General features: G+C 46.1%; 1 protein-coding gene across 1 annotated transcript in view; it reads left to right on the forward strand.

The window, feature by feature from the left end:
- Positions 1 to 27,178, forward strand: part of LOC106592139 (multiple epidermal growth factor-like domains protein 10) — a 665,433-nt gene that overhangs the window by 443,840 nt on the left and 194,415 nt on the right. Inside the window, exons 8-9 of the mRNA XM_082958003.1 lie at positions 14,959 to 15,079; positions 19,831 to 19,994. Of these exons, the coding sequence (XP_082814129.1) occupies positions 14,959 to 15,079; positions 19,831 to 19,994 (285 nt within the window). The remainder of the gene's footprint in view (positions 1 to 14,958; positions 15,080 to 19,830; positions 19,995 to 27,178) is intronic.

The following is a 27,178-nucleotide window of genomic DNA, read 5'->3' on the forward strand; positions in this document are numbered from 1 at the left end:
AACCCTACTGTAGTCATCTCTAGTTCTTTCTCCTGGACTACCGTCTACTGAACCCTACTGTAGTCATCTCTAGTGCTTTCTCCAGGACTACCGTCTACTGAACCCTACTGTAGTCATCTCTAGTTCTTTCTCCTGGACTACCGTCTACTGAACCCTACTGTAGTCATCTCTAGTTCTTTCTCCTGGACTACCGTCTACTGAACCCTACTGTAGTCATCTCTAGTGCTTTCTCCAGGACTACCGTCTACTGAACCCTACTGTAGTCATCTCTAGTTCTTTCTCCAGGACTACCGTCTACTGAACCCTACTGTAGTCATCTCTAGTTCTTTCTCCTGGACTACCGTCTACTGAACCCTACTGTAGTCATCTCTAGTGCTTTCTCCTGGACTACCGTCTACTGAACCCTACTGTAGTCATCTCTAGTGCTTTCTCCAGGACTACCGTCTACTGAACCCTACTGTAGTCATCTCTAGTTCTTTCTCCTGGACTACCGTCTACTGAACCCTACTGTAGTCATCTCTTTCTTTAACTACCTCACTCTCTTTCTAACACTCATCTTTTTCTTCCCTCTCTTCGTTTGTTTAACTTAGTGAATATTAGATGAAGGGTAATTAAAAGACATGGGGTTGGTCGGGGTCTGCTGTGTTAATTAGACATGATTCATAATTAATTTAATCAGCAGAGTGTTGTATTGTAGGTGAAGGTCCTGCTCAATGGGGTGTCAGAGAGAGAACAGGGATTCACAGAGGAGAGGAGAGGAGAGGAGAGGAGAGGGAGATGAAGAGAGGAGAGGAGAAGAGAGGAGAGGAGAAGAGAGGAGAGGAGAGGAAGAGAGGAGAGGAGAGAGAGAGAGAGAGAGAGAGAGAGAGAGAGAGAGAGAGAGACGTCCCCAAATACTACTGTTCTTTGACATGTCTGACAGTGCTCCAGATTATATACTGGCATTATATACTGCCGTTATATACTGGCGTTATATACTGGCGTTATATACTGGCGTTATATACTGGCGTTATGTACTGGCATTATATACTGGCATTATATACTGGCATTATATACTGGCGTTATATACTGGCGTTATATACTGGCGTTATATACTGGCATTTCGCACTGGGATTACGTACTGGCATTATATACTGGTATTATGTACTGGCATTATATACTGGCATTATATACTGGCATTATATACTGGCATTATATACTGGCATTTCACACTGGGATTACGTACTGGCATTATATACTGGCATTATATACTTCCATTATATACTTCCATTATATACTTCCATTATATACTTCCTGTCACGCTCTGACCTAGGAGAGCTGTGTTTTCTCTGTTCTATGTTTTGTTTTTCTATGTTTTGGCCGGGTATGGTTTCCAATCAGAGGCAGCTGTCTATCGTTGTCTCTGATTGGAAGCCATACTTAGGCAGCCTGTTTTTCCCTTTGTTTTCGTGGGTAGTTGTTTTCTGTTTTGTTAGTATAACCTGACAGAACTGTTGGCTGTCGTTTTGTTTTCTTTGTTTAAGTGTTTTCATTAAAAGTAAAGATGAGCACTCAACACGCTGCGCCTTGGTCCCCTTTATACGATGCCCGTTACACTTCCATTATATACTTCCATTAAATACGTCCATTATATACTGGTGCTTTATACTGGCATTACTGGCGTTATATACTGGTATTATATACTGGCATTATATACTCCCGTTATATACTGGTATTATATACTTACGTTATATACTGGTGTTATGTACTGGCATTATATACTGGTGTTATGTACTGGCATTATGTACTGGAATTATATACTGGCATTATATACTGGTGTTATGTACTGGCATTATATACTGGCATTATATACTGGTATTATATACTGGCATTATATACTGGTGTTATATACTGGTGTTATATACTGGTGTTATATACTGGCACTATATACTGGCGTTATGTACTGGCGTTATATACTGGTGTTATGTACTGGCGTTATATACTGGCGTTATATACTGGTGTTATGTACTGGCGTTATATACTGGCGTTATATACTGGCATTATATACTGGCATTATATACTGGCATTATATACTGGCATTATATACTGGCATTATATACTGGTATTATATACTGGTGTTATATACTGGCATTATATACTGGCATTATATACTGGCATTATATACTGGTATTATATACTGGTGTTATATACTGGTGTTATATACTGGCATTATATACTGGCATTATATACTGGTGTTATACACTGGTATTATATACTGGTGTTATATACTGGTGTTATGTACTGGTGTTATATACTGGTGTTATGTACTGGCATTATATACTGGCGTTATATACTGGTGTTATGTACTGGCATTATATACTGGCATTATGTACTGGTGTTATATACTGGCATTATGTACTGGGATTATGTACTGTGATTATGTACTGGGATTATATACTAATAGTAGAGCTCAGATTTACTCAGGAAACACAGGCCTACAACACAGCGTAGGAATAGCCTTTAGGCCTCGTGTTTTCATTTAGTAAATCCTTTTTTACTCTTGCTGAGTGTTATGTCTCTGTAGTCTGCCAGCGTACTGTAGTTATTGTAACGTGTCAGTAAACTGAATAATACTGAGTAATCTAGCCACACTGATAGACCACTGAGGTTGACAGGACGGGCTCAGTCTGTGTGTGTTCTGAATGTTCTGGGTCGCAGACTGAAACCAATTTCATTCAATGCATAAATCATCAACACGAACAGTCAACACTCACACGGTATTGCATTATGCTCATCCTTTTATCCTTAGAGAATAAAGGAGAGATTACAGACTGGAATACCACAGTAGATCGTTGTCTCCTTAGAGAAGAAAGGAGAGATTACAGACTGGAATACCACAGTAGATCGTTGTATCCTTAGAGAAGAAAAGAGAGATTACAGACTAGAATACCACAGTAGATCGTTGTATCCTTAGAGAAGAAAAGAGATTACAGACTAGAATACCACAGTAGATCGTTGTATCCTTAGAGAAGAAAGGAGAGATTACAGACTAGAATACCACAGTAGATCGTTGTATCCTTAGAGAAGAAAGGAGAGATTACAGACTGGAATACCACAGTAGATCGTTGTATCCTTAGAGAAGAAAAGAGAGATTACAGACTAGAATACCACAGTAGATCGTTGTATCCTTAGAGAATAAAGGAGAGATTACAGACTGGAATACCACAGTAGATCGTTGTATCCTTAGAGAAGAAAAGAGAGATTACAGACTAGAATACCACAGTAGATCGTTGTATCCTTAGAGAATAAAGGAGAGATTACAGACTAGAATACCACAGTAGATCGTTGTATCCTTAGAGAATAAAGGAGAGATTACAGACTGGAATACCACAGTAGATCGTTGTATCCTTAGAGAATAAAGGAGAGATTACAGACTGGAATACCACAGTAGATCGTTGTATCCTTAGAGAATAAAGGAGAGATTACAGACTGGAATACCACAGTATATCGTTGTGTTCTTAGAGAAGAAAGGAGAGATTACAGACTAGAATACCACAGTAGATCGTTTTATTCTTAGAGAAGAAAGGGGAGATTACAGACTAGAATACTGTACCATAGTAGATAGTTTCATTCTTAGAGAAAAATGGAGAGATTATAGACTGGAATACCACAGTAGATCGTTGTGTTCTTAGAGAAGAATGGAGAGATTACAGACTAGAATACTGTACCATAGTAGATAGTTTTATTCTTAGAGAAAAGTGGAGAGATTATAGACTGGAATACCACAGTAGATCGTTGTGTTCTTAGAGAAGAATGGAGAGATTACAGACTGGAATACCACAGTAGATCGTTTTATTCTTAGAGAAGAAAGGGGAGATTACAGACTAGAATACTGTACCATAGTAGATCGTTTTATTCTTAGAGAAGAAAGGTGAGATTACAGACTAGAATACTGTACCATAGTAGATAGTTTTATTCTTAGAGAAAAATGGAGAGATTATAGACTGGAATACCACAGTAGATCGTTGTGTTCTTAGAGAAGAATGGAGAGATTACAGACTGGAATACCACAGTAGATCGTTTTATTCTTAGAGAAGAAAGGGGAGATTACAGACTAGAATACTGTACCATAGTAGATCTATGGACTTCACAGTGAGTTCACATTGTAATCAAAGCAATACTGTAGTCTGTAGATTTGCTTGGTGGTCTGTCACAGGGAATATGTACAGAGTGTCTGGGTTGAAAGGGCAGTTGACTCCAAAGTAAAAGTTTGTCAGATGTTTTCAGACCTCAAAAGTGATGTAATGTTGAGATGAGTGTATGTGTTTCATGCCATCTGCTGCGTGAATGTGGATCCAACTTTACATCTGAATCCCAAATGAATCAGTCTAAAATGATTGAATTAGACGCTGCCTATCTTTCCCATTCATTGGGGATTCAGGCAAATATGTATCTAAAAAAAACAACAGATGGTGTGGAAAATGAACTAATCTCAACTTTAGACCACATTTTGAGGCCTGAAAACTAACTTTTGATTTAGTAGGGTCTTATTAAAAGATCGCGTTTGGAAATAGTGAAACTACCTGTCTCTCTGTCTCTGTCTCTGTCTCTGTCTCTCTCTCTCTCTCTGTCTCTCTCTGTCTCTCTCTCTGTCTCTCTCTGTCTCTCTCTCTCTCTCTCTGTCTCTCTCTCTCTCTCTGTCTCTCTCTCTGTCTCTCTCTGTCTCTCTCTGTCTCTCTCTGTCTCTCTCTCTCTGTCTCTCTCTGTCTCTGTCTCTGTCTCTGTCTCTCTCTCTCTCTCTCTCTCTGTCTCTCTCTCTCTCTCTGTCTCTCTCTCTGTCTCTCTCTCTGTCTCTCTCTGTCTCTCTCTCTCTGTCTCTCTCTCTCTCTGTCTCTCTCTGTCTCTCTCTCTCTGTCTCTCTCTGTCTCTCTCTCTGTCTCTCTCTGTCTCTCTCTGTCTCTCTATGTCTCTCTCTCTCTGTCTCTCTCTGTCTCTCTCTCTCTGTCTCTCTCTGTCTCTCTCTCTGTCTCTCTCTGTCTCTCTCTGTCTCTCTCTCTCTGTCTCTCTCTCTCTCTCTCTGTCTCTCTCTGTCTCTCTCTCTCTCTCTCTCTCTGTCTCTCTCTCTCTGTCTCTCTCTGTCTCTCTCTCTGTCTCTCTCTGTCTCTCTCTGTCTCTCTATGTCTCTCTCTGTCTCTCGGTGCATGTGGAGGGCTCTGTCCTTTCTTACTTTTTTCCTTGGTCTTTTTTTTCAAAATTGTATTTTCTATGGTGGAGGGTTAACACACTGTTAGTTAAGCTGTACCCACTGTTTTCGTTCAAAGATAGGGAGGAATGGGACGGAGTTTTAGTTTCCTGGCAGTGTAGCTGGGGGAACTAGAGAGTAGTAACAGGGAGGTGGTGGAACTGGAGAGCAGGGTGGCTGGGGGAACTATAGAGTACTAACAGGGTGGCTGGGGGAACTAGAGAGTAGTAACAGGGAGGAGGTGGAACTGGAGAGCAGGGTGGCTGGGGGAACTAGAGAGTAGTAACAGGGAGCTGGGGGAACTAGAGAGTAGTAACAGGGAGGTGGTGGAACTGGAGAGCAGGGTGGCTGGGGGAACTAGAGAGTAGTAACAGGGTGGCTGGGGGAACTAGAGAGTAGTAACAGGGAGGTGGTGGAACTGGAGAGCAGGGTGGCTGGGGGAACTAGAGAGTAGTAACAGGGTGGCTGGGGGAACTAGAGAGTAGTAACAGGGAGGTGGTGGAACTGGAGAGCAGGGTGGCTGGGGGAACTAGAGAGTAGTAACAGAGAGGTGTTGGAACTGGAGAGCAGGGTGCCTGGGGGAACTAGAGAGTAGTAACAGGGTGGCTGGGGGAACTAGAGAGTAGTAACAGGGTGGCTGGGGGTACTAGAGAGTAGTAACAGGGAGGTGGTGGAACTGGAGAGCAGGGTGCCTGGGGGAACTAGAGAGTAGTAACAGGGTGGCTGGGGGAACTAGAGAGTAGTAACAGGGAGGTGGTGGAACTGGAGAGCAGGGTGCCTGGGGGAACTGGAGAGTAGTAACAGGGTGGCTGGGGGAACTAGAGAGTAGTAACAGGGTGGCTGGGGGAACTAGAGAGTAGTAACAGGGAGGTGGTGGAACTGGAGAGCAGGGTGCCTGGGGGAACTAGAGAGTAGTAACAGAGAGGTGGTGGAACTGGAGAGCAGGGTGGCTGGGGGAACTAGAGAGTAGTAACAGGGAGGTGGTGGAACTGGAGAGCAGGGTGGCTGGGGGAACTAGAGAGTAGTAACAGGGTGGCTGGGGGAACTAGAGAGTAGTAACAGGGTGGCTGGTGGAACTGGAGAGCAGGGTGGCTGGGGGAACTAGAGAGTAGTAACAGGGTGGCTGGGGGAACTAGAGAGTAGTAACAGGGTGGCTGGGGGGACTAGAGAGTAGTAACAGGGTGGCTGGGGGAACTATAGAGTAGTAACAGGGAAGAGGTGGAACTGGAGAGCAGGGTGGCTGGGGGAACTAGAGAGTAGTAACAGGGAGGCTGGGGGAACTAGAGAGTAGTAACAGGGAGGCTGGTGGAACTGGAGAGCAGGGTGGCTGGGGGAACTAGAGAGTAGTAACAGGGTGGCTGGGGGAACTAGAGAGTAGTAACAGGGAGGTGGTGGAACTGGAGAGCAGGGTGGCTGGGGAACTAGAGAGTAGTAACAGGGTGGCTGGGGGAACTAGAGAGTAGTAACAGGGAGGAGGTGGAACTGGAGAGCAGGGTGGCTGGGGGAACTAGAGAGTAGTAACAGGGAGCTGGTGGAACTAGAGAGTAGTAACAGGGTGCCTGGGGGAACTAGAGAGTAGTAACAGGGTGGCTGGGGGAACTAGAGAGTAGTAACAGGGTGGCTGGGGGTACTAGAGAGTAGTAACAGGGAGGTGGTGGAACTGGAGAGCAGGGTGCCTGGGGGAACTAGAGAGTAGTAACAGGGTGGCTGGGGGAACTAGAGAGTAGTAACAGGGAGGTGGTGGAACTGGAGAGCAGGGTGGCTGGGGGAACTGGAGAGTAGTAACAGGGTGGCTGGGGGAACTAGAGAGTAGTAACAGGGTGGCTGGGGGAACTAGAGAGTAGTAACAGGGAGGTGGTGGAACTGGAGAGCAGGGTGGCTGGGGGAACTAGAGAGTAGTAACAGAGAGGTGGTGGAACTGGAGAGCAGGGTGGCTGGGGGAACTAGAGAGTAGTAACAGGGAGGTAGTGGAACTGGAGAGCAGGGTGGCTGGGGGAACTAGAGAGTAGTAACAGGGTGGCTGGGGGAACTAGAGAGTAGTAACAGGGTGGCTGGTGGAACTGGAGAGCAGGGTGGCTGGGGGAACTAGAGAGTAGTAACAGGGTGGCTGGGGGAACTAGAGAGTAGTAACAGGGTGGCTGGGGGGACTAGAGAGTAGTAACAGGGTGGCTGGGGGAACTATAGAGTAGTAACAGGGAAGAGGTGGAACTGGAGAGCAGGGTGGCTGGGGGAACTAGAGAGTAGTAACAGGGAGCTGGGGGAACTAGAGAGTAGTAACAGGGAGGTGGTGGAACTGGAGAGCAGGGTGGCTGGGGGAACTAGAGAGTAGTAACAGGGTGGCTGGGGGAACTAGAGAGTAGTAACAGGGAGGTGGTGGAACTGGAGAGCAGGGTGGCTGGGGGAACTAGAGAGTAGTAACAGGGTGGCTGGGGGAACTAGAGAGTAGTAACAGGGTGGCTGGGGGTACTAGAGAGTAGTAACAGGGAGGTGGTGGAACTGGAGAGCAGGGTGCCTGGGGGAACTAGAGAGTAGTAACAGGGTGGCTGGGGGAACTAGAGAGTAGTAACAGGGAGGTGGTGGAACTGGAGAGCAGGGTGGCTGGGGGAACTAGAGAGTACTAACAGGGAGGTGGTGGAACTGGAGAGCAGGGTGCCTGGGGGAACTAGAGAGTAGTAGCAGGGTGGCTGGGGGAACTAGAGAGTACTAACAGGGAGGTGGTGGAACTGGAGAGCAGGGTGGCTGGGGGAACTGGAGAGTAGTAACAGGGTTGCTGGGGGAACTAGAGAGTAGTAACAGGGTGGCTGGGGGAACTAGAGAGTAGTAACAGGGAGGTGGTGGAACTGGAGAGCAGGGTGGCTGGGGGAACTAGAGAGTAGTAACAGAGAGGTGGTGGAACTGGAGAGCAGGGTGGCTGGGGGAACTAGAGAGTAGTAACAGGGAGGTAGTGGAACTGGAGAGCAGGGTGGCTGGGGGAACTAGAGAGTAGTAACAGGGTGGCTGGGGGAACTAGAGAGTAGTAACAGGGTGGCTGGGGGAACTAGAGAGTAGTAACAGGGAGGTAGTGGAACTGGAGAGCAGGGTGGCTGGGGGAACTAGAGAGTAGTAACAGGGTGGCTGGGGGAACTAGAGAGTAGTAACAGGGTGGCTGGGGGAACTAGAGAGTAGTAACAGGGTGGCTGGGGGAACTAGAGAGTAGTAACAGGGTGGCTGGGGGAGCTAGAGAGTAGTAACAGGGTGGCTGGGGGAACTAGAGAGTAGTAACAGGGTGGCTGGGGGAACTAGAGAGTAGTAACAGGGTGGCTGGTGGAACTGGAGAGCAGGGTGGCTGGGGGAACTAGAGAGTAGTAACAGGGTGGCTGGGGGAACTAGAGAGTAGTAACAGGGTGGCTGGTGGAACTGGAGAGCAGGGTGGCTGGGGGAACTAGAGAGTAGTAACAGGGTGGCTGGGGGAACTAGAGAGTAGTAACAGGGTGGCTGGGGGGACTAGAGAGTAGTAACAGGGTGGCTGGGGGAACTAGAGAGTAGTAACAGGGTGGCTGGGGGAACTAGAGAGTAGTAACAGAGAGGTGGTGGAACTGGAGAGCAGGGTGGCTGGGGGAACTAGAGAGTAGTAACAGGGTGGTTGGGGTGTGAGAGGTTGGGGTGGTTTTTACTGTTGGGATGTCTGTGTGAGAGGTTAGGTGGTTTTTACTGTTGGGATGTCTGTGTGAGAGGTTGGGTGGTTTTTACTGTTGGGATGTCTGCGTGTGAGGTTGGGGGTGGTTTTTACTGTTGGGATGTCTGTGTGAGAGGTTGGGGTGGGTTTTACTGTTGGGATGTCTGTGTGAGAGGTTGGGGTGGTTTTTACTGTTGGGATGTCTGTGTGAGAGGTTGGGGTGGTTTTTACTGTTGGGATGTCTGTGTGAGAGGTTGGGGGTGGTTTTACTGTTGGGATGTCTGTGTGAGAGGTTGGGGTGGCTTTTACTGTTGGGATGTCTGTGTGAGAGGTTGGGGTGGGTTTTACTGTTGGGATGTCTGTGTGAGAGGTTGGGTGGTTTTTACTGTTGGGATGTCTGTGTGAGAGGTTGGGGTGGTTTTTACTGTTGGGATGTCTGTGTGAGAGGTTGGGTGGTTTTTACTGTTGGGATGTCTGTGTGAGAGGTTGGGGTGGGTTTTACTGTTGGGATGTCTGTGTGAGATGTTGTGGTGGTTTTTACTGTTGGGATGTCTGTGTGAGAGGTTGGGGTGGTTTTTACTGTTGGGATGTTTATAACGGGGTACAGCTATTCAAATAAGGAGAAGGCCAAATGTTTGCTCAGTCAAAGTTGGCAGTTTGGCTAACAAGGAGGAAGAGGGTCAAAGGTGGAGGGATAACAGACCCTTTAACTATTGTTTAATGGGATGGCCTCTGCGCGCCTTAGGGTGGAATTTGAGTTGTATAAAATGATAAACAGTGTGGAGATGTTTCAGGAGATATGGTGTGTTGGGGGGCTGTCTGTATAGCTGGGGGAGATGTTTCAGGAGATATGGTGTGTTGGGGGGCTGTCTGTATAGCTGGAGGAGATGTTTCAGGAGATATGGTGTGTTGCGGGGCTGTCTGTATAGCTGGGGGAGATGTTTCAGGAGATATGGTGTGTTGGGGGGCTGTCTGTATAGCTGGGGGAGATGTTTCAGGAGATATGGTGTGTTGCGGGGCTGTCTGTATAGCTGGGGGAGATGTTTCAGGAGATATGGTGTGTTGCGGGGCTGTCTGTATAGCTGGGGGAGATGTTTCAGGAGATATGGTGTGTTGGGGGGCTGTCTGTATAGCTGGGGGAGATGTTTCAGGAGATATGGTGTGTCGGGTGGGGAAGATGGGTTGGACATACAGCTGTAGAAGTGGTGAGGTTTTGGTTATTGTGGTGTGTTGTTTTGTATCGTGGGGGGGAGGGCAAGGTGAGTGTGTAGCATAGTGGGATATTTGTTTTTAAAGGGGGGCGGGATGGGGGGGTAGTGGTGAGGTTATAATTAAATTAAACATGATGTATCATTAAAGAAAGACAAAACGTTTTTTTAAAGTCTCTCTCTGTCTCGCTCTCATTCTCTCTTCCTCTCTTTCTCTCTGTGTGTGTCTTTCTCTCTGTCTCTCTCAATTGAAGGGCTTTATTGGCATGGGAAACATATGTTAACATTGCCAAAGCAAGTGAAGTAGATAATATACAAAAGTGAAATAAACAATAAAAATGAACAGTAGACATTACACTCGCAGAAGTTCCAAAAGAATAAAGACATTACAAATGTTATATTATGTCTATATGCAGTGTTGTAATGATGTGCAAATAGTTCAAGTACAAAAGGGAAAATAAATAAACATAAATACTGGTTGTATTTACAATGGTGTTTTTTTATTTATTTATTTTTATTTTTATTTCACCTTTATTTAACCAGGTAGGCAAGTTGAGAACAAGTTCTCATTTACAATTGCGACCTGGCCAAGATAAAGCAAAGCAGTTCGACAACATACAAAAACACAGAGTTACACATGGAGTAAAACAACATACAATCAATGATGCAGTAGAAGAAAAAAAAATAAGACTATATACAATGTGAGCAAATGATGTGAGATAAGTGAGGTAAAGGCAAAAAAATGCCATGGTGGCAAAGTAAATAAAGTATAGCAAGAAAAACACTGGAATGGTAGGTTTGTAGTTTGAAGAAAGTTCAAAGATAAAATATAAATAATATGGTGCAAAGGAGCAAAATAAATAAAATAAATAAATACAGTAGGGGGAGAGGTAGTAGTTTGGGCTAAATTATAGATGGGCTATGTACAGGTGCAGTGATCTGTGAGCTGCTCTGACAGCTGGTGCTTAAAGCTAGTGAGGGAGATAAGTGTTTCCAGTTTCAGAGATTTTTGTAGTTCGTTCCAGTCATTGGCAGCAGAGAACTGGAAGGAGAGACGACCAAAGGAGGAGTTGGCTTTAGGGGTGACCAGAGAGATATACCTGCTGGAGCGCGTGCTACAGGTGGGTGCTGCTATGGTGACCAGTGAGCGGAGATAAGGGGGGACTTTACCTAGCAGAGTCTTGTAGATGACCTGGAGCCAATGTGTTTGGCGACGATTATGAAGCGAAGGCCAGCCAAAGAGAGCGTACAGATCGCAGTGGTGGGTAGTATATGGGGCTTTGGTGACAAAACGGATGGCACTGTGATAGACTGCATCCAGGTTGTTGAGTAGGGTATTGGAAGCTATTTTGTAAATGACATCGCCGAAGTCGAGGATTGGTAGGATGGTCAGTTTTACGAGGGTATGTTTGGCAGCATGAGTGAAGGATGCTTTGTTGCGAAATAGGAAGCCAATTCGAGATTTCACTTTGGATTGGAGATGATTGATGTGAGTCTGGAAGGAGAGTTTACAGTCTAACCAGACACCTAGGTATTTGTAGTTGTCCACAAATTCTAAGTTAGAACCGTCCAGAGAAGTGATGCTGGACAGGCGGGCAGGTGCAGGCAGCGATCGGTTGAAGAGCATGCATTTAGTTTTACTTGTGTTTAGGAGCAGTTGGAGACCACGGAAGGAGAGTTGAATGGCATTGAAGCTCGTCTGGAGGGTTGTTAACACAGTGTCCAAAGAAGGGCCAGAAGTGTACAGAATGGTGTCGTCTGCGTAGAGGTGGATCAGAGATTCACCAGCAGCAAGAGCGACATCATTTATGTATACAGAGAAAAGAGTTGGCCCAAGAATTGAACCCTGTGGTACCCCCATAGAGACTGCCAGAGGTCCAGACAATAGGCCCTCCGATTTGACACACTGAACTCTGTCAGATAAGTAGTTGGTGAACCAGGCGACGCAATCGTTTGAGAAACCAAGGCTACTGAGTCTGCCGATGAGGATGTGGTGATTAACAGAGTCAAAAGCTTTGGCCAGGTCAATGAATACGGCAGCACAGTATTGTTTCTTATCGATGGTGGTTACGATGTCGTTTAGGACCTTGAGCGTGGCTGAGGTGCACCCATGACCAGCTCTGAAACCAGATTGCATAGCGGAGAGGGTGCGGTGGGATTCGAAATGGTCGGTAATCTGTTTGTTGACTTGGCTTTCGAAGACCTTAGAAAGGCAGGGTAGGATGGATATAGGTCTGTAGCAATTAGGGTCAAGAGTGTCACCTCCTTTGAAGAGGGGGATGACAGCAGCTGCTTTCCAATCTATGGGAATCTCAGACGACACGAAAGAGAGGTTGAACAGGCTAGTAATAGGGGTTGCAATAATTTCGGCAGATAATTTTAGAAAGAAAGGGTCCAGATTGTCAAGCCCAGCTGATTTGTAGGGGTCCAGATTTTGCAGCTCTTTCAGAACATCAGCTGAATGGATTTGGGAGAAGGAGAAATGGGGGAGGCTTGGGCGAGTAGCTGTGGGGGGTGCAGTGCTGTTGAATGCAGTAGGGGTAGTTAGGTGGAAAGCATGGCCAGCCGTAGAAAAATGCTTAATGAAATTCTCAACTATAGTGGGCTTATCGGTGGTGACAGAGTTTCCTATCCTCAGTGCAGTGGGCAGTTGGGAGGAGGTGTTCTTATTCTCCATGGACTTTACAATGTCCCAGAACTTTTTAGAGTTGGAGTTGCACGAAGCGAATTTCTGTTTGAAAAAGCTAGCCTTGGCGTTTCTAACTGCCTAAGTGTGTATTGGTTTCTAACTTCCCTAAAAAGTTGCATATCGCGGGGGCAGTTCGATGCTAATGCAGAACGCCACAGGATATTTTTGTGTTGGTTAAGGGCAGTCAGGTCTGGGGAGAACCAAGGGCTATATCTGTTCCTGGTTCTAAATTTCTTGAAAGGGGCATGCTTATTTAAGATGGAGAGGAAGGCATTTTTAAAAAATAACCAGGCATCCTCTACAGACGGGATGAGGTCAATATCCTTCCAGGATACCAGGGCCAGGTCGATTAGAAAGGCTTGCTCGTTGAAATGTTTCAGGGAGCGTTTGACAGTGATGAGTGGAGGTCGTTTGACCGCTGACCCATTACGGGTGCAGGCAATGAGGCAGTGATCGCTGAGATCTTGGTTGAAAACAGCAGAGGTGTATTTAGAGGGCACGTTGGTTAGGATGATATCTATGAGGGTGCCAGTGTTTGCGGCTTTCGGGTTGTACCTGGTGGGTTCCTTAATAATTTGTGTGAGATTGAGGGCATCAAGCTTGGATTGTAGGATGGCTGGGGTGTTAAGCATGTCCCAGTTTAGGTCACCTAGTAGCACGAGCTCTGAAGATAGATGGGGGGCAATCAGTTCACATATGGTGTCCAGAGCATAACTAGGGGCCGAGGGGGGTCTATAGCAGGCGGCAACGGTGAGAGACTTGTTTTTGGAGAGGTGGATTTTTAAAAGTAGAAGTTCAAATTGTTTGGGTACAGACCTGGATAGCAGGACAGAACTCTGCAGGCTATCTCTGCAGTAGATTGCAACACCGCCCCCTTTGGTCGTTCTATCTTGTCTGAAAACGTTGTAGTTAGGGATGAAGATTTCAGAGTTTTTGGTGGACTTCCTAAGCCAAGATTCAGACACAGCTAGGACATCCGGGTTGGCGGAGTGTGCTAAAGCAGTGAATAAAACAAACTTAGGGAGGAGGCTTCTAATGTTAACATGCATGAAACCAAGGTTATTACGGTTACAGAAGTCATCAAAAGAGAGCGCCTGGGGAGTAGGAGTGGAGCCAGGCACTGCAGGGCCTGGATTCACCTCTACATCCCCAGAGGAGCAGAGAAGAATAAGTATGAGGGTACGGCTAAAAGCTATAAGAATTGGTCGTCTGTGACGTCCAGAATAGAGAGAAAAAGGAGCAGGTTTCTGGGGGCGATAAAATAGCTTCAAGGTATAATGTACAGACAAAGGTATGGTGGGATGTGAGTACAGAGAAGGTAAACCTAGGCATTTAGTGATAGTGAGAGAGATATTGTCTCTAGAAACATCATTGAAACCAGAAGATGTCATAGCATGTGTGGGTGGAGGAACTGAGAGGTTGGATAAGGTATAATGAGCAGGGCTAGAGGCTCTACAGTGAAATAAGCCAATAAACACTAACCAGAACAGCAATGGAGAAGGCATATTGACATTAAGGAGAGGCATGCTTAGCCGAGTGATCAAAGGGTCCAGTGAGATTCAGACAGCTAGCCGGGCCATAGGTAGCAAGCTGGTGGAAGATGGGAGGGAGGTCTGTTTTTAGCCAGCTCGTGCGTTTCCGTCTGTGGGTTAGTGGGGTTCCGTGTGGAAGGGGGGACCTGTCCAAGTTGGCAAAATAGTTAGTTATAGTGGCCCAAGAAAAGTGTCCGATAGACCTATTCAGATCGCAGCCGAAAAGACAGCTAACGATTAGCGGGCCGCAGATGGGCGATCAGGTTACGTCGCGACGGAGGGGCCAGTTGGATAACTCCCTCGGGCAGATAACGTCGGTGGTCCAGTCGTGAAGACCCGATGGGGCTCCGGATCGGCAGTAAAACGGTTCAGGATAGGTGAGTTGTAGCCCAGGAGACACTTCAGCTGGCTAGCTCAGGAATAGCCCAGGAGTGGCTGACGGAACTCTTCAGCTGGCTAGCTCCGTAATAATGTGTGTTAATTCCGTGACCGACGTTGCCAATAGTCAGTGTTTGTTCTTCACTAGTTGCTCTCTCTCTCTCTCTCTCTCTCTTCTCTCTCTCTCTCTCTCTCTCTCTCTCTCTCTCTCTCTCTCTCTCTCTCTCTCTCTCTCTCTCTCTCTCTCTCTCTCTCTCTCTCTCTCTCTCTCTCAGGGTGATGACTGTTCTCTGACCTGTCCTGCTGGGGTGTATGGGGCCAACTGTTCCTCTCCCTGTTCCTGCCACAACCAGATCTCCTGCTCACACATCGACGGATCCTGCATGTGCAGAGAAGGTACTGTAGGCTGAATACTGCCATATCTCTCTCTTTCCTTCTCTCCTCCCTCTCACTCTCTCTGGCTCTCTCTTTCTCCCTCTCTCTCTTTCTCTCTTTATTTTTCTCTCTCTCTCTCTTTCTCACTCTCTTTTCTCTCTCTTTGAGAATGTATCTGCGCTGTATGTTGTTAGCTAGCTAGTTTTAGAGGAATGATTCCATTTTTAACTGCCAATACGACAACATTGAATTCAAACAATTCTGTCAATCCACAGCCACACACTGACATCAGTTGATGATAAGATTTAGACAAGTTGTAAATGCAACTAGTGCTGATATTGTATTATATAACAGCACTCACAGCTTTCCAAGAAAACAGAAATGTAGACATTTATGGACTGTTTACAGATATTTTATTTTTATTTAACTAGGCAAGTCAGTTAAGAACAAATTCTTATTTACAATGACAGCCTAACCCCAGCCAAACCCGGACAATGCTAGGCCAATTGTGTGCCACCCTATGGTACTCCCAATCATGGCCGGTTGTGATACAGCCTGGAATCGAACCAGGGTCTGTAGTGGCGCCTCTAGCACTGAGATGCAGTGCCTTAGACCACTGTGCCACTCTGGAGCCCTAGTTATAGAGGCTAGTTAAAAAGATTGGTAAACACGTATTTCCTGCGTAAGTAAAATCAGGATTATGCCTCTACAGCCATTCATTCCAATTAGACTGGTTTGGATTTCTCCCTGACCAATATGGCTGCCATTTTCACCGTATTCTGGAACTTTGAGGATTTATGATGTAGCCCCTCTAGTAATTTAATAGAATCTCAATGATAGCAACTATATTACCAGACAGACAGACAAGCTGTAGTAACTATAGTAACTAAATTACCAGACAGACAGACAAGCTGTAGTATCTATAGTAACTATATTACCAGACAGACAGACAAGCTATAGTAACTATAGTAACTAAATTACCAGACAGACAGACAAGCTGTAGTATCTATAGTAACTATATTACCAGACAGACAGACAGACAAGCTGTAGTAACTATAGTAACTATATTACCAGACAGACAGACAAGCTGTAGTATCTATAGTAACTATATTACCAGACAGACAGACAAGCTGTTGTAACTACAGTAACTAAATTACCAGACAGACAGACAAGCTGTAGTATCTATAGTAACTATATTACCAGACAGACAGACAAGCAGGTAGTAACTATAGTAACGATATTACCAGACAGACAGACAAGCTGTAGTAACTATAGTAACGATATTACCAGACAGACAGACAAGCTGTAGTAACTATAGTAACTATATTACCAGACAGACAGACAAGCTGTAGTATCTATAGTAACTATATTACCAGACAGACAGACAAGCTGTAGTATCTATAGTAACTTTAGTACCCTTTGCAGTGTAAAGGAACCTCCCAAGAACATTAAACTCAACCCACGAATCACATTCTACTCATGAACATGCTCCTCCAATCAATCAATAGTCCATTAGAATGTCGTGGAGACACTAACGATCAGCACTCTATTACAAGGTTCTCCTCAGAGAGAGAGAGAGGGAGGGAGGGGAGGGAGGGAGGGAGGGAGGGAGGGAGGGAGGGAGGGAGGGACAGAGAGAGAGACAGAGAGACAGACAGAGAGACAGACAGACAGACAGACAGACAGACAGACAGAGAGAGAGACAGAGAGACAGAGAGAGAGAGAGAGACAGAGACAGAGAGACAGAGACAGAGACAGAGACAGAGAGAGAGAGACAGAGACGAGAGAGAGAGAGAGAGAGACAGAGACAGAGACAGAGAGAGAGAGACAGAGAGACAGACAGACAGAGAGACAGAGAGACAGACAGACAGAGAGAGAGAGATAGAGAGAGAGACAGCGAGACAGAGAGAGAGACATAGAGAGAGAGAGAGACAGAGAGAGAGACAGAGAGACAGAGAGAGAGAGAGAGAGAGGCAGAGAGAGAGAGAGAGAGAAAGAGGGACAGAGAGACAGAGGGAAGTGAAGAACTTAACTCCTCCATTACTTCAGTACTTCTCAATGTCAGCATGTTTAAATATTTACGTGGCTTGGAATCTCCCAGGGAATCATGGGTAATTAAAGACAGACATCAGAGTGGATCTCTGGGAACGACGCTCCGCTCAGCTCCGAGAAGTTCTGAGAGAGAGTGTGGGTGGCTGCTTCAATCCTCCAGTCCTCTGATTGTACTGTATAGCTCTCAGATAACTTCTACATACACGTATAATAACCATCATCCTCCAGTCCTCTGATTGTACTGTATAGCTCTCAGATAACTTCTACATACACATATAATAACCATCATCCTCCAATCCTCTGATTGTACTGTATAGCTCTCAGATAACTTCTACATACACGTATAATAACCATCATCCTCCAGTCGACAAAGCTCAGAAAAGTTCTACTCACACACAAGAGTATAAACAATCTGTTTCATGTGTTCTTTAGACGCTCAGGGATTGATTCTGGACTGAGAGTGTGGAGCGTAGAGTGAGATGTGATGCACTTTTCTGTGCACTTTGGTTGAGCAGGGGTTTTGGTTGAACAGGGGTTTTGGTTGGGTTTTGGTTGAACAGGGGTTTTGGTTGAGCAGGGGTTTTGGTTGAGCAGGGGTTTTGGTTGAGCAGGGGTTTTGGTTGAACAGGGGTTTTGGTTGGGTTTTGGTTGAGCAGGGGTTTTGGTTGAATCAGGGTTTTGGTTGAGCAGGGGTTTTGGTTGAACAGGGGTTTTGGTTGAACAGGGATTTTGGTTGGGTTTTGGTTGAGCAGGGGTTTGGGTTGAACAGGGGTTTTGGTTGAACAGGGGTTTTGGTTGAACAGGGATTTTGGTTGAACAGGGGTTTTGGTTGAGCAGGGGTTTTGGTTGAACAGGGATTTTGGTTGAGCAGGGGTTTTGGTTGAACAGGGGTTTTGGTTGAAAAGGGGTTTTGGTTGAGCAGGGGTTTTGGTTGGGTTTTGGTTGACCAGGGGTTTTGGTTGAATAGGGGTTTTGGTTGAGCAGGGGTTTTGGTTGAGCAGGGGTTTTGGTTGAACAGGGGTTTTGGTTGGGTTTTGGTTGAGCAGGGGTTTTGGTTGAACAGGGGTTTTGGTTGAAAAGGGATTTTGGTTGAGCAGGGGTTTTGGTTGAACAGGGGTTTTGGTTGAACAGGGATTATGGTTGAACAGGGGTTTTGGTTGAGCAGGGGTTTTGGTTGAACAGGGGTTTTGGTTGGGTTTTGGTTGAGCAGGGGTTTTGGTTGAATAGGGGTTTTGGTTGAGCAGGGGTTTTGGTTGAATAGGGGTTTTGGTTGAGCAGGGGTTTTGGTTGAATCAGGGTTTTGGTTGAGCAGGGGTTTGGGTTGAACAGGGGTTTTGGTTGAGCAGGGGTTTTGGTTGAGCAGGTGTTTTGGTTGGGTTTTGGTTGAGCAGGGGTTTTTTGTTGAACAGGGGTTTTGGTTGAACAGGGGTTTTGGTTGAGCAGGGGTTTTGGTTGGGTTTTGGTTGAGCAGGGGTTTTGGTTGAATAGGGGTTTTGGTTGAGCAGGGGTTTTGGTTGAATAGGGGTTTTGGTTGAGCAGGGGTTTTGTTTGAATAGGGGTTTTGGTTGAGCAGGGGTTTTGGTTGAACAGGGGTTTTGGTTGGGTTTTGGTTGAGCAGGGGTTTTGGTTGAATAGGGGTTTTGGTTGAGCAGGGGTTTTGGTTGAGCAGGGGTTTTGTTTGAATAGGGGTTTTGGTTGAGCAGGGGTTTTGTTTGAATAGGGGTTTTGGTTGAGCAGGGGTTTTGGTTGAACAGGGGTTTTGGTTGGGTTTTGGTTGAGCAGGGGTTTTGGTTGAACAGGGGTTTTGGTTGGGTTTTGGTTGAGCAGGGGTTTTGGTTGAGCAGGGGTTTTGGTTGAACAGGGGTTTTGGTTGAACAGGGGTTTTGGTTGAACAAGGATTTTGGTTGAACAGGGGTTTTGGTTGAGCAGGGGTTTTGGTTGAACAGGGGTTTTGGTTGAGCAGGGGTTTTGGTTGAACAGGGGTTTTGGTTGGGTTTTGGTTGGGTTTTGGTTGAGCAGGGGTTTTGGTTGAACAGGGGTTTTGGTTGAAAAGGGGTTTTGGTTGAGCAGGGGTTTTCGTTGGGTTTTGGTTGAGCAGGGGTTTTGGTTGAATAGGGGTTTTGGTTGAGCAGGGGTTTTGGTTGAATAGGGGTTTTGGTTGAGCAGGGGTTTTGGTTGAATCAGGGTTTTGGTTGAGCAGGGGTTTGGGTTGAACAGGGGTTTTGGTTGAACAGGGGTTTTGGTTGAACAGGGATTTTGGTTGAGCAGGGGTTTTGGTTGGGTTTTGGTTGAGCAGGGGTTTTGGTTGAACAGGGGTTTTGGTTGAGCAGGGGTTTTGGTTGAATCAGGGTTTTGGTTGAGCAGGGGTTTTGGTTGGGTTTTGGTTGAGCAGGGGTTTTGGTTGAATAGGGGTTTTGGTTGAACAGGGGTTTTGGTTGAGCAGATCAACACTGCAAGGTGCTCAAGAGCTCATTCATACAGTCACTCAGCACAGTTGTTGGATTTATCTGCTACAATTCTGACATTTAACATGGCAGGCTAATTTGTGGCGACAATGCCATGACAAGGGAAAAAGATTGTTGACGTTTGGTTTGATTGAACCATATTATGAGGTAAACCATATTATGAGGTAAATCCTCTCCTCTTCCTCATTCTCTCCTTCTACCCTCTTTCCCCTCTCCTCTTGCCACCCTTCCTCCCACTCCTCCTGTACTCTCCAGGATGGCAGGGTGTGGATTGTACCATCTCATGCTCCAGTGATACCTGGGGTCTGAACTGTAATCAGACGTGTCTGTGTGCCAACGGGGCGGCCTGTGACCCGGGCAATGGAACCTGTACCTGCGCTCCCGGCTGGATGGACGAGTACTGTGACACAACCTGTCCCGTGAGTGAGTGAGAGAGAGAGAGAGAGAGAGAGAGAGAGAGAGAGAGAGAGAGAGAGAGAGAGAGAGAGATCAAACAAATCACATTATATTTGTCACATGCGCCGAATAAAACTGGTGTAGACTTTACTGTGAAATGCTTGCTTACGAGCCCTTCCCAACGGTACAGAATATAGTAACTCGAGGAATATAATAAAATAATCAAGACTAGAGCTATTTTTCTTAGCTGTTTACATACCACCACAGTCAGAGGTTGGCACTAATACAGCATTGAATGAGCTGTATTCCGCCATAAGCAAACAAGAAAACGCTCACCCAGAGGCAGCGCTCCTAGTGGCCGGGGACTTTAATGCAGGGAAACTTAAATCTGTTTTACCTCATTTCTATCAGCATGTTAAATGTGCAACCAGAGGGGAAGACACTCTGGACCACCTTCACTCAACACACAGAGATGCGTACAAAGCTCTCCCTCGCCCTCCATTTGGAAAATCTGACCATAATTCTATCTTCCTGATTCCTGCTTACAAGCAAAAACTAAAGCAGGAAGTACCAGCGACTAGATCAATAAAAAAAAGTGGTCAGATGAAGCAGATGCTAAACTACAGGACTGTTTTGCAGCACAGACTGGAATATGTTCCAGGATTCCTCCGATGGCATTGAGGAGTACACCACATCAGTCATTGGCTTCATCAATAAGTCAAATCAAATCAAATCAAAGTTTATTTGTCACGTGCGCCGAATACAACAGGTGTAGACCTTACAGTGAAATGCTTACTTACAGGCTCTAACCAATAGTGTGGAAAAAAAGTATGTGTGTGTGTGTGTGTGTGTGTGTGTGTGTGTGTGTGTGTGTGTGTGTGTGTGTGTGTGTGTGTGTGTGTGTGTGTGTGTGTGTGTGTGTGTGTGTGTGTGTGTAGGTACCGTAAATTCCGGACTATAAGCCGCAACTTTTTCCCCAGGCTTAAACAATGACGCGGCTAATATATGGATTTTTCCCGCTTTCAATTATTTTTTCTCCCAAAAAACGCATTCTGTGACGTGCTCAGTTTTTTGACGGCATGAAGCTTTCATTAGACCAATGTAATTGCCGAACGGGTTAAGGTCAAACAACTTTTTGTTTACTGTTTAGATTAAATCGAGCGCTCTCAAACTTCCCATCATTCTGATTACGGTAGTCATTTTGTCACCCTCATCATGGCAAAGACACGGAGAAATGCATATGATGCAGCTTTCAAGTTGAAGGCGATTGATCTGGCTGTTGGAAAAGGAAATAGAGCTGCTGCACGGGAGCTTGGTCTTAATGAGTCAATGATAAGACGTTGGAAACAGCAGCGTGAGGAATTGACTCAGTGCAAAAAGACAACTAAAGCTTACTGCAAATGTTTTATTTTTTGTTACAAGCCGTGTTTCGTTAAAGCCTATTTATTTTTGTTACAAGCCGTGTTTCGTTAAAGCCTATTTATTTTTGTTACAAGCCGTGTTTTGTTAAAGCCTATTTATTTTTGTTACAAGCCGTGTTTCGTTAAAGACTATTTATTTTTGTTACAAGCCGTGTTTCGTTAAAGCCTGTGTAAAGTTAATTTGTTTCAATGTACCGGTAGGCACCTGCGGCTTATAGACATGTGCGGCTTATTTATGTTCAAAATAATATTTTTTTTTAAATTCAGTGGATGCGGCTTATATTCAGGTGCGCTTAATAGTCCGGAAATTAAGTAAAGAAAGTAAGTAAAGAAATAAATAAAACAACAGTAAAAAGACATTTGAAAATAAGAGTAGCAAGGCTATATACAGACACCGGTTAGTCAGGCTTATTGAGGTAGTATGTACATGTGGGTATGGTTAAAGTGACTATGCATATATGATGAACAGAGAGTAGCAGTAGCGTATCGTGTAAGTCCTGCTTGCTGCTGTTGTTGTTGTTGAAAAAATCTTCATCTAATCCGAGGTGAGTGATCGCTGTCCTGATATCTAGAAGCTCTTTTCTGCCGTAAGATACGGTTGCAGAAACATTATGTACAAAATAATTTACAAATATCGCGAAAAAAAACACATAACAGCACAATTGGTTAGGAGACCGTAAAACGGCGGCCATCTCCTCCGGCGCCATTCTAGCCACAGAGTGCATCTATGACGTCGTCCCCACAGAGGCCGTATGTACATACCCCAACCAGAAGCCATGGATTACAGGCAACATCCGCACTGAGCTAAAGGCTAGTGCTGCCGCTTTCAAGGTGTGGGACTCTAAGGTTATAAGAACTCCCATTATGCCCAAACAGGCAAAGCGTCAATACAGGACTAAGTTCGAATCGTACTACACCAGCTCTGACGCTCGTCGGATGTGGCAGGGCTTGCAAACCATTACAGGCTACTACAAAGGGAAGCAAAGCTGAGAGCTGCCCAGTCACATGAGCATACCAGACGAGCTAAACTACTTCTATGCACGATTCGAGGCAAATAACACTGAAACATGCATGAGAGCAACAGAAGTTCTGGAAGACTGTGTGATCACGCTCTCTGCAGCCAATGTAAGACCTTTAAACAGGTCAACATTCACAAGGCCGCAGGGCCAGACGGATTACCAGGACGTGTACTGCAAGCATACGCTGACCAACTGGCAAGTGTCTTCACTGACATTTTCAACCTCTTCCTGTCCGAGTCTGTAATACCAACATGTTTTAAGCAGACCACCATAGTCCCTGTGCCTAAGAACACTAAAGTAACCTGCCTAAATGACTACCAACGTCTGTAGCCATGAAGTGCTTTGAAAGGCTGGTCATGGCTCACATCAACACCATTATCCCAGAAACCCTAGACCCACTCCAATTTGCATACCGCACCAACAGATCCACAGATGATGCAATTTCTATTACACTCCACACTGCCCTTTCCCACCTGGACAAAAGGAACACCTATGTGAGAATGCTATTCATTGACTACAGTGTTCAACGCCATAGTGCCCTCAAAGCTCATCAATAAGCTAAGGACCCTGGGACTAAACACCTCCCTCTGCAACTGGATCCTGGACTTCTTGACGGGCCACCCACAGGTGGTAAGGGTAGGTAACAACACATCCGCCACGCTGATCCTCAACATGGGGCCCCTCAGGGGTGCATGCTCAGTCCCCTCCTGTACTCCCTGTTCACTCATTACTGTACGGCCAGGCACGACTCCAACACCATCATTAAGTTTGCCGATGACACAACAGTGGTAGGCCTGATCACCGACAATGATGAGACAACCTATAGGGAGGAGGTCAGAGACCTGGCAGTGTGGTGCCAGGACAACAACCTCTCCCTCAATGTGATCAAGACAAAGGAGATGATTGTGGACTACAGGAAAAGGAGGACCGAGCACGCTCCTATTCTCATCGACGGGGCTGTAGGGGAGCAGGTTGAGAGCTTCAAGTTCCTTGGTGTCCACATCACCAACAAACTAATATGGTCCAAGCACACCAAGACAGTCGTGAAGAGGGTACGACAATACCTATTCCCCCTCAGGAGAATGAAAAGATTTGGCATGGGTCCTCAGATCCTCAAAAGGTTCTACATATGCACCATCAAGAGCATCCTGGCTGGTTGCATCACTGCCTGGTATGGCAACTGCTCGGGCCTCCGACCGCAAGGCACTACAGAGGGTAGTGTGAACGGCCCAGTAGATCACTGGGGCCAACCTTCCTGACATCCAGGACCTTTATACCAGGCGGTGTCAGAGGAAGGCCCTAAAAATTGTCAAAGACTCCAGCCACCTTAGTCATAGAATGTTCTCTCTGCTACCGCATGGCAAGCGGTACTGGAGCGCCAAGTCTAGGTCCAAGAGGCTTCTAAACAGCTTCTACCCCCAAGCCATAAGACTCCTGAACAGGTAATCAACTGGCCACCCAGACTATTTGCATTGCCCCCCCCCCCCCCCCCCCCTTTACACCTCTGCTACTGTCTGTTGTTATCATCTATGCATAATCACTTTAATAATTCTACCTACATGTACATACTACCTCAACTAACCGGTGCCCCCGCACATTGACTCTGTACCCTCTGTATATAGTCTCGTTATTGTTATTTTACTGTTGCTCTTTAATTACTTGTTACTTTTATTTCTTATTTTTATCCAGATTTTTTTAAACTGCATTGTTGGTTAGGGGCTCGTAAGTAAGCATTTCACTGTAAGGTCTACACTGTAACGGACGTCGTATATAGTGGACCAAGGCGCAGCGGGTTGAGTGCTCATATTAACTTTTATTAGAACACTAGAAGAAAACAAGAAAACGAACAAACAGTAATGCAGGCTACACACACAGCAGTGCAAAAACAACTTCCCACAAAGGACAGGTGAAAACAGGGCTACCTAAGTATGACTCCCAATCAACAACAACGATGTACAGCTGTTCCTGATTGAGAGCCATACTAGGCCAACACAAAGAAATACACAACATAGACAGAGCATAGAAATACAAAACATAGAACATAACCAAAAACCCCGGTATACTCTAAACAAACACCCCTCTACATAAACACATATCCCAACAAACCCCGAACCACATAAAACAAACACCCCCCTGCCACGTCCTGACCAAACTACAATAACAAATAACCCCTTTACTGGTCAGGACATGACATACACCTGTTGTATTCGACGCATGTAACTAATACAATTTGATTTGATTCGATATACAAGGAGTATCAGTACCAGATCAATGGGGAGCTACAGTGTATTTGGAAAGTATTCAGACCCCTTGACTTTTTCCACATTTTGTTACGTTCCAGACTTATTCTAAAATTGATTAAATTGTTTCCTCCCTAATCAATCTACACACAATACCGCATAATGACAAAGCAAAAGCAGGTTGTTATACATTTTTGCAAATTTATGAAAAATAAAAAACAAATCTTCTCTTAAGTCTTCTTGGGTATGACGCTACAAGCTTGGCACAGCTGTATTTGGGGAGTTTCTCCCATTCTTCTTTGCAGATCCTCTCAAGCTCTGTCAGTTTGGATGGGAAGCGTTGCTGCACAGCTGTTTTCAGGTCTCTCCAGAGATGTTCGATCGGGTTCAAGTCCGGGCTCTGCCTGGAGCACTCAAGGACATTCAGAGACTTGTCCGAAGCCACTCCTGCATTGTCTTGGCTGTTTACTTAGGGTCGTTGTCCTGTTGGAAGGTGAACCTTCACCCCCAGTCTGAGGTTCTGAGCACTCTGGAGCAGGTTGTCATCAAGCATCTCTCTGTACTTTGCTCTGTTCATCTTTGCCTTGATCCTGACTAGTCTCCCAGTCCTTGCCGCTGAAAAACATCCGCCACCATGGTTCATCGTAGGGATGGTGCCAGGTTTCCTCCAGACGTGATGCTTGGCATTCAGGCTAAAGAGTTCAATCTTGGTTTCATCAGACCAGAGAATCTTGTTTCTCATGTTCTGAGAGTCTTTAGGTGCCTTTTGGCAAAGTTCAAGCGGGCTGTCATGTGCCTTTTACTGAAGAGTGGCTTCCATCTGACCACTCTACCATAAAGGTCTGATTGGTTAAGTGCAGCAGAGATGGTTGTCCTTCTGGAAGGTTCTCCCATCTCCACAGAGGAACTCTGGAGCTCTGTCAGAGTGACCATCATGTTCTTGGTCACCTCCCTGACCAAGTCCCTTCTCCCCCGATTGCTCAGTTTGGCCAGGCGGTCAGCTCTAGGAAGAGTCTTGGTGGTTCCAAACTTCTTCCATTTAAGAATGATGGAGGCCTCTGTGTTCTTGGGGACCTTCAATGCTGCAGAAATGTTTTGGTACCCTTCCTCGGATCTGTGCCTCAACACAATCCTGTCTCTGAGCTCTACGGACAATTCCTTTGACCTCGGCTTGGTTTTTGCTCTGACATGCACTGTCAACTTCCCACGCTTGGATTGCGTCCTACCTGACAGGTCGCTCCTACCAGGTGGCGTGGCGAGAATCTGTCTCCGCACCACTCGCTCTCACCACTGGTGTCCCCCAGGGCTCTGTTCTAGGCCCTCTCCTATTCTCGCTATACACCAAGTCACTTGGCTCTGTCATATCCTCACATGGTCTCTCCTATCATTGCTATGCAGACGACACACAATTAATCTTCTCCTTTCCCCCTTCTGATAACCAGGCGGCGAATCGCATCTCTGCATGTCTGTCAGACATATCAGTGTGGATGACGGATCACCACCTCAAGCTGAACCTCGGCAAGACGGAGCTGCTCTTCCTCCCGGGGAAGGACTGCCCGTTCCATGATCTCGCCATCACGGTTGACAACTCCCTTGTGTCCTCCTCCCAGAGTGCTAAGAACCTTGGCGTGATCCTGGACAACACCCTGTCGTTCTCCACTAACATCAAGGCGGTGACCCGATCCTGTAGGTTCATGCTCTACAACATTCGCAGAGTGCGACCCTGCCTCACACAGGAAGCGGCGCAGGTCCTAATCCAGGCACTTGTTATCTCCCGTCTGGATTACTGCAACTCGCTGTTGGCTGGGCTCCCTGCCTGTGCCATTAAACCCCTACAACTCATCCAGAACGCCGCAGCCCGTCTGGTGTTCAACCTTCCCAAGTTCTCTCATGTCACCCCGCTCCTCCGCTCTCTCCACTGGCTTCCAGTTGAAGCTCGCATCCGCTATAAGACCATGGTGCTTGCCTACGGAGCTGTGAGGGGAACGGCACCTCCATACCTTCAGGCTCTGATCAGGCCCTACACCCAAACAAGGGCACTGCGTTCATCCACCTCTGGCCTGCTGGCCCCCCTACCTCTGAGGAAGCACAGTTCCCGCTCAGCCCAGTCAAAACTGTTCGCTGCTCTGGCACCCCAATGGTGGAACAAGCTCCCTCACGACGCCAGGACAGCGGAGTCAATCACCACCTTCCGGAGACACCTGAAACCCCACCTCTTTAAGGAATACCTGGGATAGGATAAAGTAATCCTTCTAACCCCCCCCCCCCCTTAAAAGATTTAGATGCACTATTGTAAAGTGGTTGTTCCACTGGATATCATAAGGTGAATGCACCAATTTGTAAGTCGCTCTGGATAAGAGCGTCTGCTAAATGACTTAAATGTAATGTAAATGTAACTGTGGGATCTTATATAGTCAGGTGTGTGCCTTTCCAAATCATGTCCAATCAATTGAATTTACCACAGGTGGACTCCAATCAAGTTGTAGAAACAACTCCAGGATGATCAATGGAAACAGGATGCACCTGA

The sequence above is a fragment of the Salmo salar genome, chromosome 11, assembly GCF_965601325.2.
Source record: "Salmo salar chromosome 11, fSalSal1, whole genome shotgun sequence".
Taxonomy (NCBI): Eukaryota; Metazoa; Chordata; class Actinopteri; order Salmoniformes; family Salmonidae; genus Salmo; species Salmo salar.